Raw genomic sequence first — 14873 nt, 5'->3', positions numbered from 1 at the left:
ACTGTGTCAATTCTGCTCCTATAGTAATAGTTCTAGTCTCTAAATAAATTAACAAATGGAGAATACGGGAAATAGTCTTTGGCGTTTGGTACAATTATTTCAGAGCTTTTTTTAAAAGCTTGTGTGAGTTTACAAACACATGAGAGCTGGCGGTGCGAATGAAAAAAAAAAAAACCGTGACGGCCACGAAACACAATGTTCAAGAATTAATTTTTACACGAATATCGATGGTATCGAGAATTTAATAAACGATTAAAGTATCTGTGTAAAGCTTGAAACACGTAGTTTAAACGGCCGTCGGAATCACGTAAACATGGTATTTTTTGCGAGAGCAAGTTTATAGTTTTAAAATAGCTCACAGGGAAAATGTTTGGAAATTCAAAACTGTGTCAATTCTGCTCCTAATTTTAAATAATTCTAGTCTATAAATGAACGTTAAGAAAAGGTGAATACAAAAAAATGAAGGCTCTTTAGTGTTTGGTAGAATTATTTCAGAGCTTTGGAACTTGTGTGTATTTGCAATGTCTGCAATCACTTGAGGGCGATGCGGTGCGAATGAAAAAACGCGACCACGAAACATTTTTCAATAATTAACTTCTCCTCGAATATAAGTGACATCGAAAGCGATTAAAGTGTAAAGCTATTTTAGAATTCTGAAAGTTGCCATAACTGATCCCGAACGGGTGATATAGACAAACGTGAGGCTTCTTTAAAATTACTTTTCCGGCCGGTCTGCTTTAACTTGCTATTTATCGCTCTCTTTCACGTTGAACTTTGCTTAATCGTCCCCGCTTTTCTGTTTTCTTTTTCTCTCTCTTTCTCTTCTTTCCACGTTTGTCAACATATCCAACGAAAAAATATAAATTGACTTTGTATTTTGTGTTCTTTAGCATTTCTGTTGTAAACGCATCTCGCCATGCAACTTCCCGCCAAACAAACACGGGTGCATTAGCATTGTGGGATTGCGTACGTACGGGCGGTCGGTCGGACGCATGTGACGTCATAACCAAACCAAAATTTCTCGCACAGATGGCTTTACCAAAATCTCTTAGCTATGGGGCTCCGCAAGCGCGCCTCTGGCGCGCGGAGCTCCGCTTTTACCCATACGTAATCCGTGGACATGAACATTCTTTCGTTGCCGTTATACGTTTCTTTTCTGCTAAGTGCACTCCATTTTTTTAGGTGATCGCTTAAATTGTTAACCCAAGGAGACGAAAAATGAAAGTCATGTATTGGCAACAACTAGGCCCTTAATATTCGTTACTTTTTATTTGTCATTCGCTAAGCGGAATTTTTAAATTTTGTCACTAAAAATTTTGAATAATCCACGAAACGAATGATAAATGAAAATTAACGAATATTTAGGGTCTTGTTAATTGTTTTTAATATACAGCCCTTTTTATCTATCTTTATTGTTGTTGTTGTTCTTGTTGTTTTTACCTTAGTGTGTATAGATCATGATCATCTTGTAGTGCTTTTTTAGTTACTCAAGAGTTCAGTATCGTAAACAAAGTTTAAATTTGTAAATAACTAAATAAATAAATCGAGACGCGAATGAGTCGTCAAGTAATTCAGCATAAATTTATTTAGCAGTACCATTTATACATCAATAGAAAAACTTTCAGTAAGAAGCTTTATGTGCTTTATTTAAGGACGGTGCCTACTAACACCGAAGTATTTTTGTGCGGTTTATGACTATGCGGGAAAAGCAGATCTTAGCAAGGGCTATTGGAATCCAAAAAGAAAATTGGGGGTTACCATGCATTTTTCAGAGATAACTAAGCAATAATATCTCTAAAAAGCGCCAAAATATGAAGCAATGTATGGGATTTTTTCCTAACTTGAAGCTTAATTATCTCTGAAAAATGCATGGTTACTCCCATTTTTTTTTTTTTTTTTTGAGATACCAAAAACATTTGCTGAGTTCTGCTTTCTCCGTATAGTTTTAAACCGCGCAAAAATATTCCTGTATTAGTAGGCATCACCCATAGGAAACCCGAGTATCTCGAGATGCGCAGAACGTATGCGCAGTAACAATAGTAGGCACCGTCCGTAAGAAGATGTTAATTTCTTGTCAGTTAAGCCGCTCCAGTTTCACTTGCTTGTGGGTTGCTACTTTCAACCACATGCGAACTCTAAAGTTTAAGAGCCAAACTAAACAAACTCGCGTGACACTGGTACCACGGTTTTGGCGGAAATTAATGGCAAATGGCAAACCAAACATGCAAACCGTTTTGACTGATCCACAACTGATAACTCAGGATCAAAGCCTGTTAAAACCAATTCGTGAGGCGTCCATCTCAGTAATTTTAGTAAAGCGCAAATGTTTAAATTGGGATCCAGATTTTAAAAAGCGGGATAGTTTTCCATTTCACTAGCCGTTTCTCCTGCAAGAAGCAAGAAGTCGGTCATAAAAAGATCTGTTACGAATGTTCAATCCGTCATCAATGTGAACTGGGTCATTAAAATCTCCACCCCAACGAAGGCTTGAATCGGCTCGGATTCTGGCGATGAAGCACCTTACGCCGCTGAAACGCGCGGGTGGATTAGCCAGACACCCGCTTCGCCAAGTGCACAATACTCCGCGATCATACAAATTCATGTCAATCGCGTGCCCCACTTTGTGGTTGCTTCTGGATGCGCCCCAATTCCTGAAAGAACTTGTAACAAGCACCTAGGAAAAAAACAAAACGAAAATAAATGAGAATTCAAATTAAGGATACGTTGCTCTGTGAGAACACTCCCATGTCTAACCATAAAAAATTCAATAAAGATCAGTATACTTGAGAATAATTATACTAATCCTATGGAGACAGGGTGAGTGGACCTTGAAGGCAGGGTTGAAGGGAGGGGGGGGGGGGTGGTAATCTGCCGCGGGGACTTTGAATGATTACATTTGTTAATATTTGAGCAAGCGCCACCAAACTTTATGAAATCTTCGGATATTTATCTGGAAACAACTTTGTGTTGAGGTCAGTACTCATTATATTTGATACCATATTTTACTGACCAATTGTTTTAAACGTTTTATCAACAAATACCGGCTTTCTTTCTTTCATTCGATCATTTCGGTGTTCTTTCATTGGTTTTGATTGATTGATTTTATCATTTTTGTTTTTGGCTTTCTGAAGTTTTGGGGAAATCTAAGATGGTAGACGTCTAAGGACAGGGATCAATGTAGTTTCCTGAGCAAACTAGCATGAAGACGTAATTTCCACTAGACTTGCCTTATCTCGAGGAAGACCAATTACCAATTATGTAAACAGGGTAGACAAAAAAAATAATCAAAAATCTTTTCACCAACCTGCACTTTACAGACTCCAGCATGACTGTTAATGCTGTTCATGCCGCGTAGAAATCCCCTCTCAACACGAGCCGAGTTCCGAAAATTGGAGCCGCGGTACGTTGTAATGGAACAAGAAACACCTGAGGCTAAAAATGAAATAACCATAAACGACATGCTTAGATATGTTAAGTGAATGTCTAGATATGAATGTTTAGATATTCTCCAGAAGGTTTAGTTATCAAATTTCCTTGCGCCTGCAGGTGTGACCATAGTGAGATGTTTTTACATGTGTTCAGTCGTCCACTCAAGCTACAAGCCTTTTTAAAAAAAGTTGAGACACTCGTACTAAAACCATCATTTAGTCTGAAAAAATACTGTCTTAAGCCCTGTTCAAAAGATACAAACCATCTCTGAAACCTTTCCTTTTCAATGTTGTCTTCAATTTGTTTGAAGGTCCATCGACTCAGCATCGGTATTAGGGAAGGGAATATAGGGTTGAGACACATACGTTGTTTTCACTGAGTGTCTCAAGTCTTATTGCAATTGACATACCAAGGGTAGACAATAAAGAGCAGCGGAAGGTATTCTTACGAGATACTGGATTGATTTCATCTTTCTCAATGATTTAAATTACAACACTCAGATATTGTTCCCCTCGCGATATAAAGGAAAAACACCAAAATGAAATCCTGCCAACTGATTTTGCTTTTCCTTCTATTCTGTGATGCGTCACCAAGTTTAATTTTTCAACTTTTTGTTGACATTTTAAATATTGTATCAATGTATTGATAACTAATAATTTGTTCTAAGAGCAACCAAACAATCTTGCAAAACCTACACTACTTACGTGAAGGCCTTGGTCGAGGTCTTGGTCGAGGTCGAGGTCGAGGTCGAGGTCGAGGTCGAGGAACAGGAGGCCTGGGCCTAACAGGTCTAGCGGTGGGTCGTGGTCGTGGTCGTGGTCTTCTGGACCAAAACCATCCACCTCGACTACCACCACCTGGTTGGGGTCGCGGTCTAGGTCGAGGTCTAGGTCGTGGTCTAGGTCGCGGTCTAGGTCGTGGTCTAGGTTGTGGTCTAGGTTTACGTCTAGACCACAACCATGGACTTGGATCCTCTAAAATCAACAGTCGAGGTAATTAGCATATCTTGTCTACAGTTAAAAAAATTGATTGTCTGTTTGACTGATTGATTTATCGTACCGATGACTCTTTTGTTGCCTGTTCCACTTTTTAAGGCTATTATCAGTTTAAACATGAGATAGGACAATTTTCATAGCATTTGACGGTTGTACATTGCGCAATTTAATGAAAAAAAAATATATAAAAGAAATGTCAATGATTATTGATATTTAATACCAACTACTTTTCACCATTTTAATTAAAATAAATGTCACTATCCCTCGCGTCGACTGAAAAAGACCAAGGCCGCGCTATTATGTACGCTCTCCTTCTCGGTTAAGTTCAAGGCGGGATGAATAAATGCTTTAAATTAAAGTCGTCAGTCCTACGCTCCGTAAAAACTTTGATCTTTTGAAATCTTAAAGTAACATCTAAAAAATAAAACAGCCATCAAAATGAAATTTTATTTTAAGCGTTCTTAACGTCACTGAGCAAATACCATAGTCGGTATTTAAAGAACTATTAACCCTAAACATTATTTAACTCAAGACTGTTTCCCTCCTTCTACATTATTCGCTCCTTTTATATTTACTTGGTAAATGTATCAGGTTCGTCATTTAGACCAAAAAATTTACCTTTGGCTTTCAGCTCCTCGTCATCTTCATCTACATGGGAGAGACATTGGGTACAAGAATCAACTTGTGAATTTTACAATGATGACGCCCTCAGACTAATTAATCACCGCCATCTTTCGAGATGGTCATTTTAGGATATCTCTTGGGATCCAGAATATCTTAATGCCTAAAAATAAAGCATTACAGTGTTGTTATTATTATTATTATTATTATTATTATTATTATTATTATTATTGGTATTGTTGTTGTTGTGGCTAGTTATGTTTTTTTTTACATCGTGGTTGTCATAGCAATCACGAAGTTTTGTGAATGCTTTGTGTCACGTCAGTACATCGGTCGCTCCTTCCGTGAGGTTTTGCGTGCTTTCGACAAGTCTTTTTTTTTTCTTTTCTTCGTTATCAACAGAGAGAAACATGACTACAACATTGGGTTATGCCGTAGACATTTTTGAATATCTAATATTTTTATGTGGTGTACCACATTTATTAGCTCTGTTTGATATGTAAGGCGTTTGCGTAATCTCGCCATCAGCTAACCATTTTCTCGTAGGCAGACAATAGTATCTGTGGGTTTTAAGCCACAAATTGGTTCAACGGAGCTTTCAGGTTCAGCAGTATTGAATTATATTTATTCAAAATTAAGGGGAAATGTAATGTCGTATTTGGTAACAAGATTCTGTGGCTAATTTTCACCATCACTAAACAAAAACATTTCATAACAAAGTGTCGATGGAGTTAAATGACAGTTTTATATCTATATATATAAATTAGTTCATCGTTGTGGTTAGGTGATTTATATAAAATAGATAAACGTGGATGGGTCAGACTTGTTTAGCTGAATTTTTGCTCTTCGGTTGATTTTATTGTTAAATTTGGAACAAATTGAATAAATTCAGAATGTATAGGGCAGGATTATATTCTGGCAGAGGATTAGTCATCGCCGCCGTTCGCTATTAAAAAAAATCATAATTCCCTAAAAACAAAAGCAGAGGCTCCTTCGCAGTAGTGATTTACTGAAATTTCAGTAAGAGAGCGAGAGAGAGCGAGAAAAAAAAAATATCGATCGATGATTTGTTTTCGTTATGGCTGACCATATTGTGATCGGGGCCGCTATGTCCGGAATCCACACGTCTGCTAGAGGGAATTGTCGGGGAGATTTGGTCTGTCGCTCAACTTATTATAAGCCAGAGGTCTAACGTCTACCAAGCAAACTTATTTTCGTTTTGGCTTACCCGTTGCATCGTAATCATCTTCATCTTCTTCTGAGGGAGGAGAAAAAATTGTCAGAATAAATTGTTCTTTTTTATTTCTCGCGAAAGTAGCTAAAGAACTTGCTAAGATACGCTAGTCTCATCAGTGTTTAATTCTGCCAGCCAGTATCAAGAAATACACTATTTATAACACCTATTTTTAACCATTCTTTATAATGATCTTGATGTTAAATAAGAACATAAACAAATAAATTAAATAAGAGGATAAGCTAAGCTAAGACTGATGAGATAAGATGAGATAAGATGATAATTAGTTAAGATGATAGGGAATGAAAAGTATTCTCAAACTCAGAAGGTCAAGTTTTTGATTAGAAACAATTGTCATGTATCCAATTGATACCCAAATCACATTTTCATAATGTGTTAGATGGCAGAGTGTGACAGGAACTCTTCTAAGTTAGATGGGAGTTTACCTTCTTCGTCTAGGGCGTCTTCTGTTTCCCCTGATAAAGAACAATGCAAAGAAGTTATACAGTATAACAAGGACCAGATTCACCAATGTGAACTTGAAATATATATCCAATAGTTATATTCTCCTAACAGTGTCGTTCCAAGGTGACAATGATAGCTTGCCCGCGGGATATTTACTTACTTAACGTAATTGCCGTTTTATACACATTTGTTTGCCGTCATGAAGGCATTGAATGAAGTGGACGTATCAAAGCGCTACGTGCATAAACTAGTACCATGAGCGACCCTTGAAGCGAAACCTGAACAAATATTTTGGCTTTGAAAAGTCATCGAAGCACACACTACTCTTGGCAAGATTGCGATTAGCTTGTGGCATGTATACCTGCTGTATTATTTGCTTAATGATAATAATAATAATAATAATAATAATAATAATAATAATAAAAATCTATACCTGCTTCGTCGAATGCTTCATCTTCATATTCCTCTAAACAAAAAGAAACCGAGTAAGGCAAATTTAGAACAGTGTACGTCTAAAATCAAAACAATAATAATAATAATAATAATAATAATAATAATAACTTTAATTATTATTTACAAGAATAAAACCTACTAGATCCATTTATACACAACAAAAAATTTTCACCCAAAGTCAAAATACGTGAAATGGCTTGTTATTCAGGAAGTAAGTGTCAATTTTACCACTGGCATTTGGTCAGTTTTTTTAATCTATCCTATACACTGTCAGTCTGTTATTTTCCCTAGACACTGACCATCAGCGTCAAACGGGTTAGTTTGTAAGGGATTATTTATGTACATAAGATGTTAAAAATCAGATGCTTTATGAACCAAAGAAGCATAGATAAGTTAACTTACCTGCTTCATCTATTATGTCATTTGGAGTATCTGATGAAAAAAAAAAGAAAAGAAAAGAAAAGAAAAATTGAAGAAAACATTAAATTGAGTTTAGTTTGGGATCCTTGGTGGTGGCGTCAGTCGGTTAGGTGGGTGGAGGTTGTGTTTGACATTTTCACACATCTAACAAAAAAATGTTTTGTTTTTCCGTAAAAAGGGTCGGTATGTGAATATTAGTGTTAATGTTAAATGATGAATAGATATATCCTTTTTGTCTTTTATGTATATATGATATGTGGTCAATAATTGTGATCCAAGACGCCTTTAGAAAATGCACAAAACGTTTATCTTACCTACTTCTTCCATTACTTTGTCGGGAGCGTCTGAATAAACAAAATAATAATAATAAAAAAAAAAAAGAAATTTAAATTTCCTTTTTGACAACGAAAAGTTACTTGACTTAGAATTGTGTCACAAGTGAGATTTGCGTCTGTAAAAAAATTTCAATTAATGCACGATTATTTAAACTAATTCATTTGTTTGTTTTCGTTGTTGACATTTTTTATCGTTAGATGTAAGTGTAGATGTAATTGTGATGCCAAACGCAAACAAACAACAAATGTGCACGCCCATTTACAAATGGACCTCTAGCTGCATCTTACCTGCTTCGTCTTTGTCATCTTCAGACTCCTCTGAAAGAGAAAATAACGAAAGGATTATGTTTCATCAAATCTTCTTGGACAACGCATGCATCGGAAGAATTGGCTGTTAAACAAATAATTTTGATGCACGAGCCTGGTAAAGTGCATATATCTATAACGCCTACCTCGAAGGTCCATTTGCGCATTTGCTGAATCCTCTGAGAAAAACAAAATTAACAGAAAAACCAGTCAATCAGTCAATGAAATACATGTGTGTAAGTCTTTAAGAATAAACAGCATTAGTATATTCCACACAAGTGAATAGTGCTTTTCGCACGCGCTGATTGGCTAGCTCGGAGCTGATTAGCCAAGTACTATTCACTTCCGAGCAGCCGAAGAGAAACAAGATGGCTTCCCGTTTCGCCACAGTCACTTAACAGGAAAATATTTCGATAAAAGAGACGGCTATTACAAAAAATACAAAAATGGCAACAAAGTTTTAATGTAGTTGATACCAATGATAGATGCTAACCTAACGGTGGATTGTGCGTAACTACAGACTATAGTGTTTTTATAACACCTAGTCGGTTCAAATCGTCCCAGAAATAACAAAATGTTTTCAAAATTTTCTTCTTCTTCTTCTACACAAATTACAAAAACAATTTATATAAGTATATTTTTATATGTAAAAAATTGATTTGAAAATTTCCTTGTTGTAACAAAATGACAACAGAGATCAGGTGACAACGTTAACAGACTTTTAACAATTATTCCTAAAAAAATCCCTTAAATTGCGTTGGTTACTAGTAAGAAATATATTTTGTCTAGTTAGCAAATAAGGATCTTGTTAGTAAGATAAACATAAAGATAAACTTTATTTCTTAAGAATTAAAATATAAACAAGAATATGCAGAGCATTCCAATAGACAGAGGAATTGGAACTTATTAAAATGAAAAGTTATCGAATTGAAAGTGTTTATAATACAATGATCTACTGTCAGCTTTTCTTCAGGTCACCTTCTTTTTCCACTGCAAAGCCTACATGGGGATGGTTAAAAAAATGACAGAAGAATAAAATTTCGAGTGCGATGCACAACGTAACTAATTGGTCTTTGTTCGATTTCGAGAAGTCAGTTCAAAAATTAACACTAGAAAACTGGCTGCGCGGTAGTAAGTCTTCTTGCTTATGATCGTGTTTACTATAGATCGTCTTACCTCCATCACAGAAGCCAAGTACTATTAGCAGAAATGTAACCCAAAATACTTTGAATCCCATGGCCACGACGTTAACTGAACGCCACTCGCTAATTTAAAACAATAATGAAACACGGTTTTATATTTTATATCCTACGATATTGAAAATGTTTACATAACTTTAGAATTCCACAAACCAATACAAGCTATTGCTCTTATATTGATCATGGAAAAAACTTAATAGATTTAATAAACGCATTATTTTATTTTTCTTACTTTGGCGGTCTCTACAATATTTTTAGTCCAGTTCCGCCGGCGACCTTTATCGACACTTATGGGTTTTGTTTCACACACGTTATGTTTAGTTCTGATACAATACAATCATTCAAATTGCACAACGAAGTCAATGACAAAACCACATACTTATTTAAAACTCATTGTTAAAATTAGGAACCAGAGCTTAAACAATCTGACACCTCATATACAATACGTGCCTACACGTTTAGCAAGTCTCTTTGGTTTCTTTTGTTGGAAAAATGACAGAGTCGTGGTTTTTTATACTCCCCACCTCGATGACTGCTAAATGTAGTATTGTCTTCAACACAAGAGGGTCGGTGAAAAAAAAATTGTGGATTAAGACGCTTCTGTCAGAGAATCTGAAAACTTTTATTATAAGGTTGAAAAGAAAACTTGAATTTAAGGTGGCTTGGCGACAACTGAAGACTAGGAACACAAATCTCGAATTCTCACGGTCAATTTGAAATGAAATGGAATTGCTATTTGAAATGAGAGTGCCAAATGCTACACTCACAAATTACAAAATAGCCATTCGGTATTGAACCAGAATTGGTCTCTTTATTCACAATGACTAACAGCTAACATTCAGTAATTTTCCATTCGACCAGGACGCGATATATATGGTTGGTGAATTATAGAGAAGAAATAGTGGACAAATGTTTTATCAAAAATGACACAATATACGCAGTAATGATCAATAACGCTTAGTGGGTACTAAAATTGCGTCTAATAACAAAAAAATGTTGCTAAATTAAGTACATGCAACCAGGGGCTATGATTTATAATATGAATCAGTAGCTACAATGATTAAGCGAAACTCATACAAACTTTTTTTCACGCACCGTTACTTTGCCATACCATAAAATTATGAATATAGGCCGAGGGCTTTACATCCGTTTAAGGAGGTCTTTCAGGGGCTTAATTCTGCGGGGAGGCTTAATATCACATGGAATTTTGTTTGAAATTTGGTTGACTTGAAAACAAAAGAGCTAGGATTGATATAAAACAGTTCAAAATAGTAATCCCGATGGCATTTAAGCTGAATTAAATTTTGGAGGAATTATGATCGGAAGGACTTTTGCACTAGAGAGACTTTTGGGATTTAATATTTTAGGCTGGCCTATTTATTAAAGAACTTGTTTATATAATGAATTTGAATGTAACACCACAAAAAGAAGGAAATGGCCTGAGACTTGTTCCAGAAAAAAAAAATAATGTGATACAAGTGATATCATATTTACTTCTTTATCTTTATAAAGAGAGCTACACAAGTGAGTACAAATTGTGAGTACCCAGGGTGTCATTAATCATTCCAGCGTAGAGCTGAAACACATGGAATTGTTTTCATTAGTATTAATTACATTGTAGTTTGTCAATTTTACGCTGGAACCGTTTTTAAGAAGTGTGTATTTTATTTGTCATCATTTTTTTTTTTGATTTTAAATTGACTTTTATTAATGCAATGGCAATTACAAGTGGTTACAATTACAATTAACTAAAAAGAAGTAAGTAAAGAAAGGGACGAAATTACAAAACTAAAAAGAGATTGGACCTTAACTGAGGTTTCCAGAAAAAAAAAAAAGTATTTAGCCTCTTTTTTTTTTTTTTTTTTTTTAACTGACAATTACATACTTTTAATTAAGATTGATAGGAACCGACGTTTCGGTGCATCTTGCGCCATTATCAAGGTACATAATTAATGATAAAAAGCGGTTTGTAAAGGCTAAGTTGAAGCGAATTTGCCTAACATAGCGGCAAGCTAATTACTTAAATACTTTCGCACGAAGAGAATCGGACTGCACATTCAATGTTGGTTTAAGCTCTTGAATATACAACATTTCATCGAAAGTATTTAAGTAATTAGCTTGCCGCTATGTTATGCAAATTCGCTTCAACTTAGCCTTTACAAACCGCTTTTTATCATTAATTATGTACCCTGATAATGGCGCAAGATGCACCGAAACGTCGGTTCCTATCACTCATATTTCTTGTTTCATGTATTTCTAAATCATTTCTTTTAATTAAGATTACAATTGAAATTAGAATTAAACTAAATTAAATTAAATTAAATACCTCAAACATCTCCCATTTCTTTTTAAATTGGCGGATTTTATTTGTCTTAAAGGCTATGTATTTTTCTGTTTCATATTTGATTTCCAAAATTTTCTTGAAATGATTAAAGATGGGGTTAATTCCTTTAAACCTACAGGTCCACAGATACGTTTTTCCTAAAATTACTATATAGTGAAGCAGATCCATTCCCTCCTTCAGAATGCCTATCATAATGTCACGTATCGAGAGGCACTCGCAACTTCAAAGCCTATTTAATATACAAGAGGACACCAAATTCCAAAAATGCTTGGAAAAAGAGCATTCAAATAGGATATGATGAATAGTTTCTCGATGCTCTTTACAAAAGGTGCAGTTTGGATTTGATACATACCCTATTTTAAAAAGACGGTCATTTGTGTAGAGGATGTAATTTAACACTTTGTATTGAAAAGAGCGTACATACGGTTCGCTAGCAACCCTCAAAGGTAAAAGATATACTTCTGAAATTTGGTCTTCTCTTAAATAAAATTCCTGACTGAGCTGATCCCATTTCCTAGGTTTTTCGTATATAAATTTTGTCAAATGTTTATAGAGGTTTTTACATTTATAATTTTCCAAATCAATGACGGTCATGAAATTTTGTATGTTAGTACGTAATTTTGATGGAACGGATTGTGTCAGACCTGTCCAAACCTAAAAATTAGAATTTGTTAAGCCCTGCTCTTTCATTGCTCTAAATGAATCTGTATTTGTCATGTCAAAAAGTAGGTCTTTTGTGAAAATTACACCGTTATCAAAGTAGTGTCTGTAGAAAACAGTTTTGCCCTCTATCAATTTTTTTTTTATTATTCCATAAGATGTATTCGTGACCCCTATCAGGGTCAACAGTTTCTCTTAATTCAGCCCACCAAGATAGAAGTTCATAGTAAAAGATTGGCATTACGTCATAGATTTGCTTTACGTCATAATTACATTCAAGGAAAAATAACCCTCCCTTGTTGCTCAAAAGATAATTGAGATAATGCTTCCAAAAGCCACAACACTCAACATCTACTATTCTTTTTAACCAACTTAATCTTAATGCCTTTACAATAGTTTCACAGTCAATCATTTTAAGACCACCAGAATCATAAGGCGCGTACGTTGAGCGTCGAATGACTTTATCTTTCCCATTCCACAAAAAATTAAACACCAAAGCGTTGAATTCTTTTATTACCGTGGATGGTGTACTTAAAAAAGAGCTAGGATAAATCATTTTGGGAAGAAGTATTGCTTTGATAATGCTCACTTTGCCATGGATTGATAGACCTCTTGACTTCCAAAGATTTATTAAATTTGCGATTTTTTTCAATCTTTGTTTGAAGTTCTTCTCAACAAGTATCTTTACATCGTATGTAATGAAAATGCCCAAAATTTGACACATGTTTTCCACTTGAATCCCAGAGGTTCGTCTTCACAATTTTGAAGAGATCCAATCCACATGGCTTCTGTTTTCATAACATTCAGTTTTAAGCCCGAGACTTTCTCAAAATCGTTAAGAAGTTTAAGCAAAGCTTGAGCAGAGTTCAAATCCGCTAAAATGGCAGTTGTATCATCAGTAAACTGAAGTAATTTAGTTTCCCAAATACAAGCAAAAAAGGATAATACAATAAAAAATATATACTCTGAAGAGGGAATGGACATCAACAAATAGCAAGTCGCTAAAATGAATATTGTAGATCTAATGTTTACACTGCGATTTGAGGTGTTTGAGGTAAAGAAATAATTTGGTTCATATATTACATTAAAAAATAAAGCGAAGAAAAAGAACATGAAAAACAGCAGGCACACACTTTGAAAACTCGCGGATGTGCAGCAATGCACAAGCGTCGCTAGCGTTTTGGCCACTATCATTGCGCGTTGTTTACACGCTGATCTTAGCTTCGCTCCGAAGTGAGTGTATCCAAAACAAATAGTATAATATTTTATAATAGCTGCTTCATACTAGTTTAATCTATTTTAATCTAATTATTGTACCGGAACAGCCTTACCGTCGATTAACAGTTTGCCTTTTGTAAAACGTACTTTCTTGCCTTCTTCAAAAGCTTTTTTCATCATCGGTAGAGCTTTCTTACGGAGTTCGAAATCACGGTCTTACTCCATTAACCAAGTTTTTATTCTGTGGGTTCTTCGCGGCTCGAAGTAGTTTCCTCTTAAATGGTCTAGCGTACAATTTCGCAATAATATGCCTGGGTTTGCCATCCTGTCTTCTTCCTGTGCAATGAGCATTTTCTAATTCTCCGTGAGCTTCTTCGAAGCCAAGAAGTGTGAAGTGGTCTAAAACAATGGTTAGCAATCTTCACCTTCTTCTTCTTCGGCCCCTATCAGGCAAATATTGAAGTCGCGGGAGTATCTTTCCAAGTGTTCCAGTTTATTCTTAAGTTCTCTGTTACTTTCCTGAAGTTTTTTTAAAGGAGTCTTCCATTTTGCTGTCCATGGCTTCAACCGTAGACTTCGTAGAGGTTAAAGAAACCTTAATTCGGTCGACCTCTTCGTCAAGTACTTGAGCTTTGTTATTCAGGATTTCTATCTCGTCAATTTTCGACATTGCACTTTCAATCTTGACTAACCTGGCGTTCGTGTCTTGCTGGAAGTCAATTAGATCTGCACTTAGTTTCCTTATTTGACCGGTGAGTTCGCTCCGCATGGACTTTAACTCTTGCAGAACTTCAGCAGTCATGGCGTCTTCGTGTGTCGGCGTCACCTTTCTATTTTCCTTCGGCGGTTCGTGTTCCCGTTGTTTATGGCTGCCTAAAATTGTCAGTTGCTTTCCGGATCTTAAACGTTTACCTGACATGAAGCATTATTCGAAGCAATTTCATTTTAAATAAAAAAAATTTCCAATTTTTGTCGGAGCTCAGTAAGACACGTCTTCACTCCATCGTGACCACGTGCTCTCTTATTTGCCATCATGGTTTGGAATAATACCTTAGTTATTCGTTTGAAAAACGATCAACTGGTCATTGGATTGTTTCAAATTTCCCAGAACTTCATTCTTGGTAAGAATGTGTTTTGGAAAAGACCGGAGACAGCAAAAATGGGTTGTTTTACAGCCTTGTCAAGAGTCGGAAG

The 14873-nt window shown here is 35.6% G+C and overlaps 1 protein-coding gene and 1 long non-coding RNA gene across 2 annotated transcripts; both read right to left on the bottom strand.

The window, feature by feature from the left end:
- Window positions 1-1651: 1651 nt before the first annotated feature.
- On the bottom strand, window positions 1652-7944 carry LOC146477338 (uncharacterized). Its single transcript, XM_085113545.1, has 9 exons — window positions 7932-7944; window positions 7600-7629; window positions 7178-7210; window positions 6726-6755; window positions 6274-6303; window positions 5043-5072; window positions 4134-4403; window positions 3305-3432; window positions 1652-2674 (listed from the first exon to the last, which is right to left on the bottom strand). The coding sequence occupies exons 1-9, from the start codon at window positions 7942-7944 to the stop codon at window positions 2375-2377; spliced, it is 864 nt and encodes a 287-aa protein (XP_084969671.1). The 3' UTR covers window positions 1652-2374.
- A 296-nt stretch (window positions 7945-8240) lies between these two features.
- On the bottom strand, window positions 8241-9502 carry LOC146477337 (uncharacterized). The gene is made up of 4 exons (XR_014865442.1): window positions 9435-9502; window positions 9237-9257; window positions 8405-8437; window positions 8241-8270 (listed from the first exon to the last, which is right to left on the bottom strand). It is a non-coding gene; the product is annotated as an uncharacterized LOC146477337 (long non-coding RNA).
- Window positions 9503-14873: the final 5371 nt, after the last annotated feature.

The sequence above is a fragment of the Pavona decussata genome, unplaced genomic scaffold (assembly GCF_977016875.1).
Source record: "Pavona decussata unplaced genomic scaffold, jaPavDecu1.1 SCAFFOLD_71, whole genome shotgun sequence".
Classification (NCBI taxonomy): Eukaryota; Metazoa; Cnidaria; class Anthozoa; order Scleractinia; family Agariciidae; genus Pavona; species Pavona decussata.
Note: the sequence above shows the minus strand (reverse complement) of the source record. Positions and strands in the feature narration are given on the sequence as shown.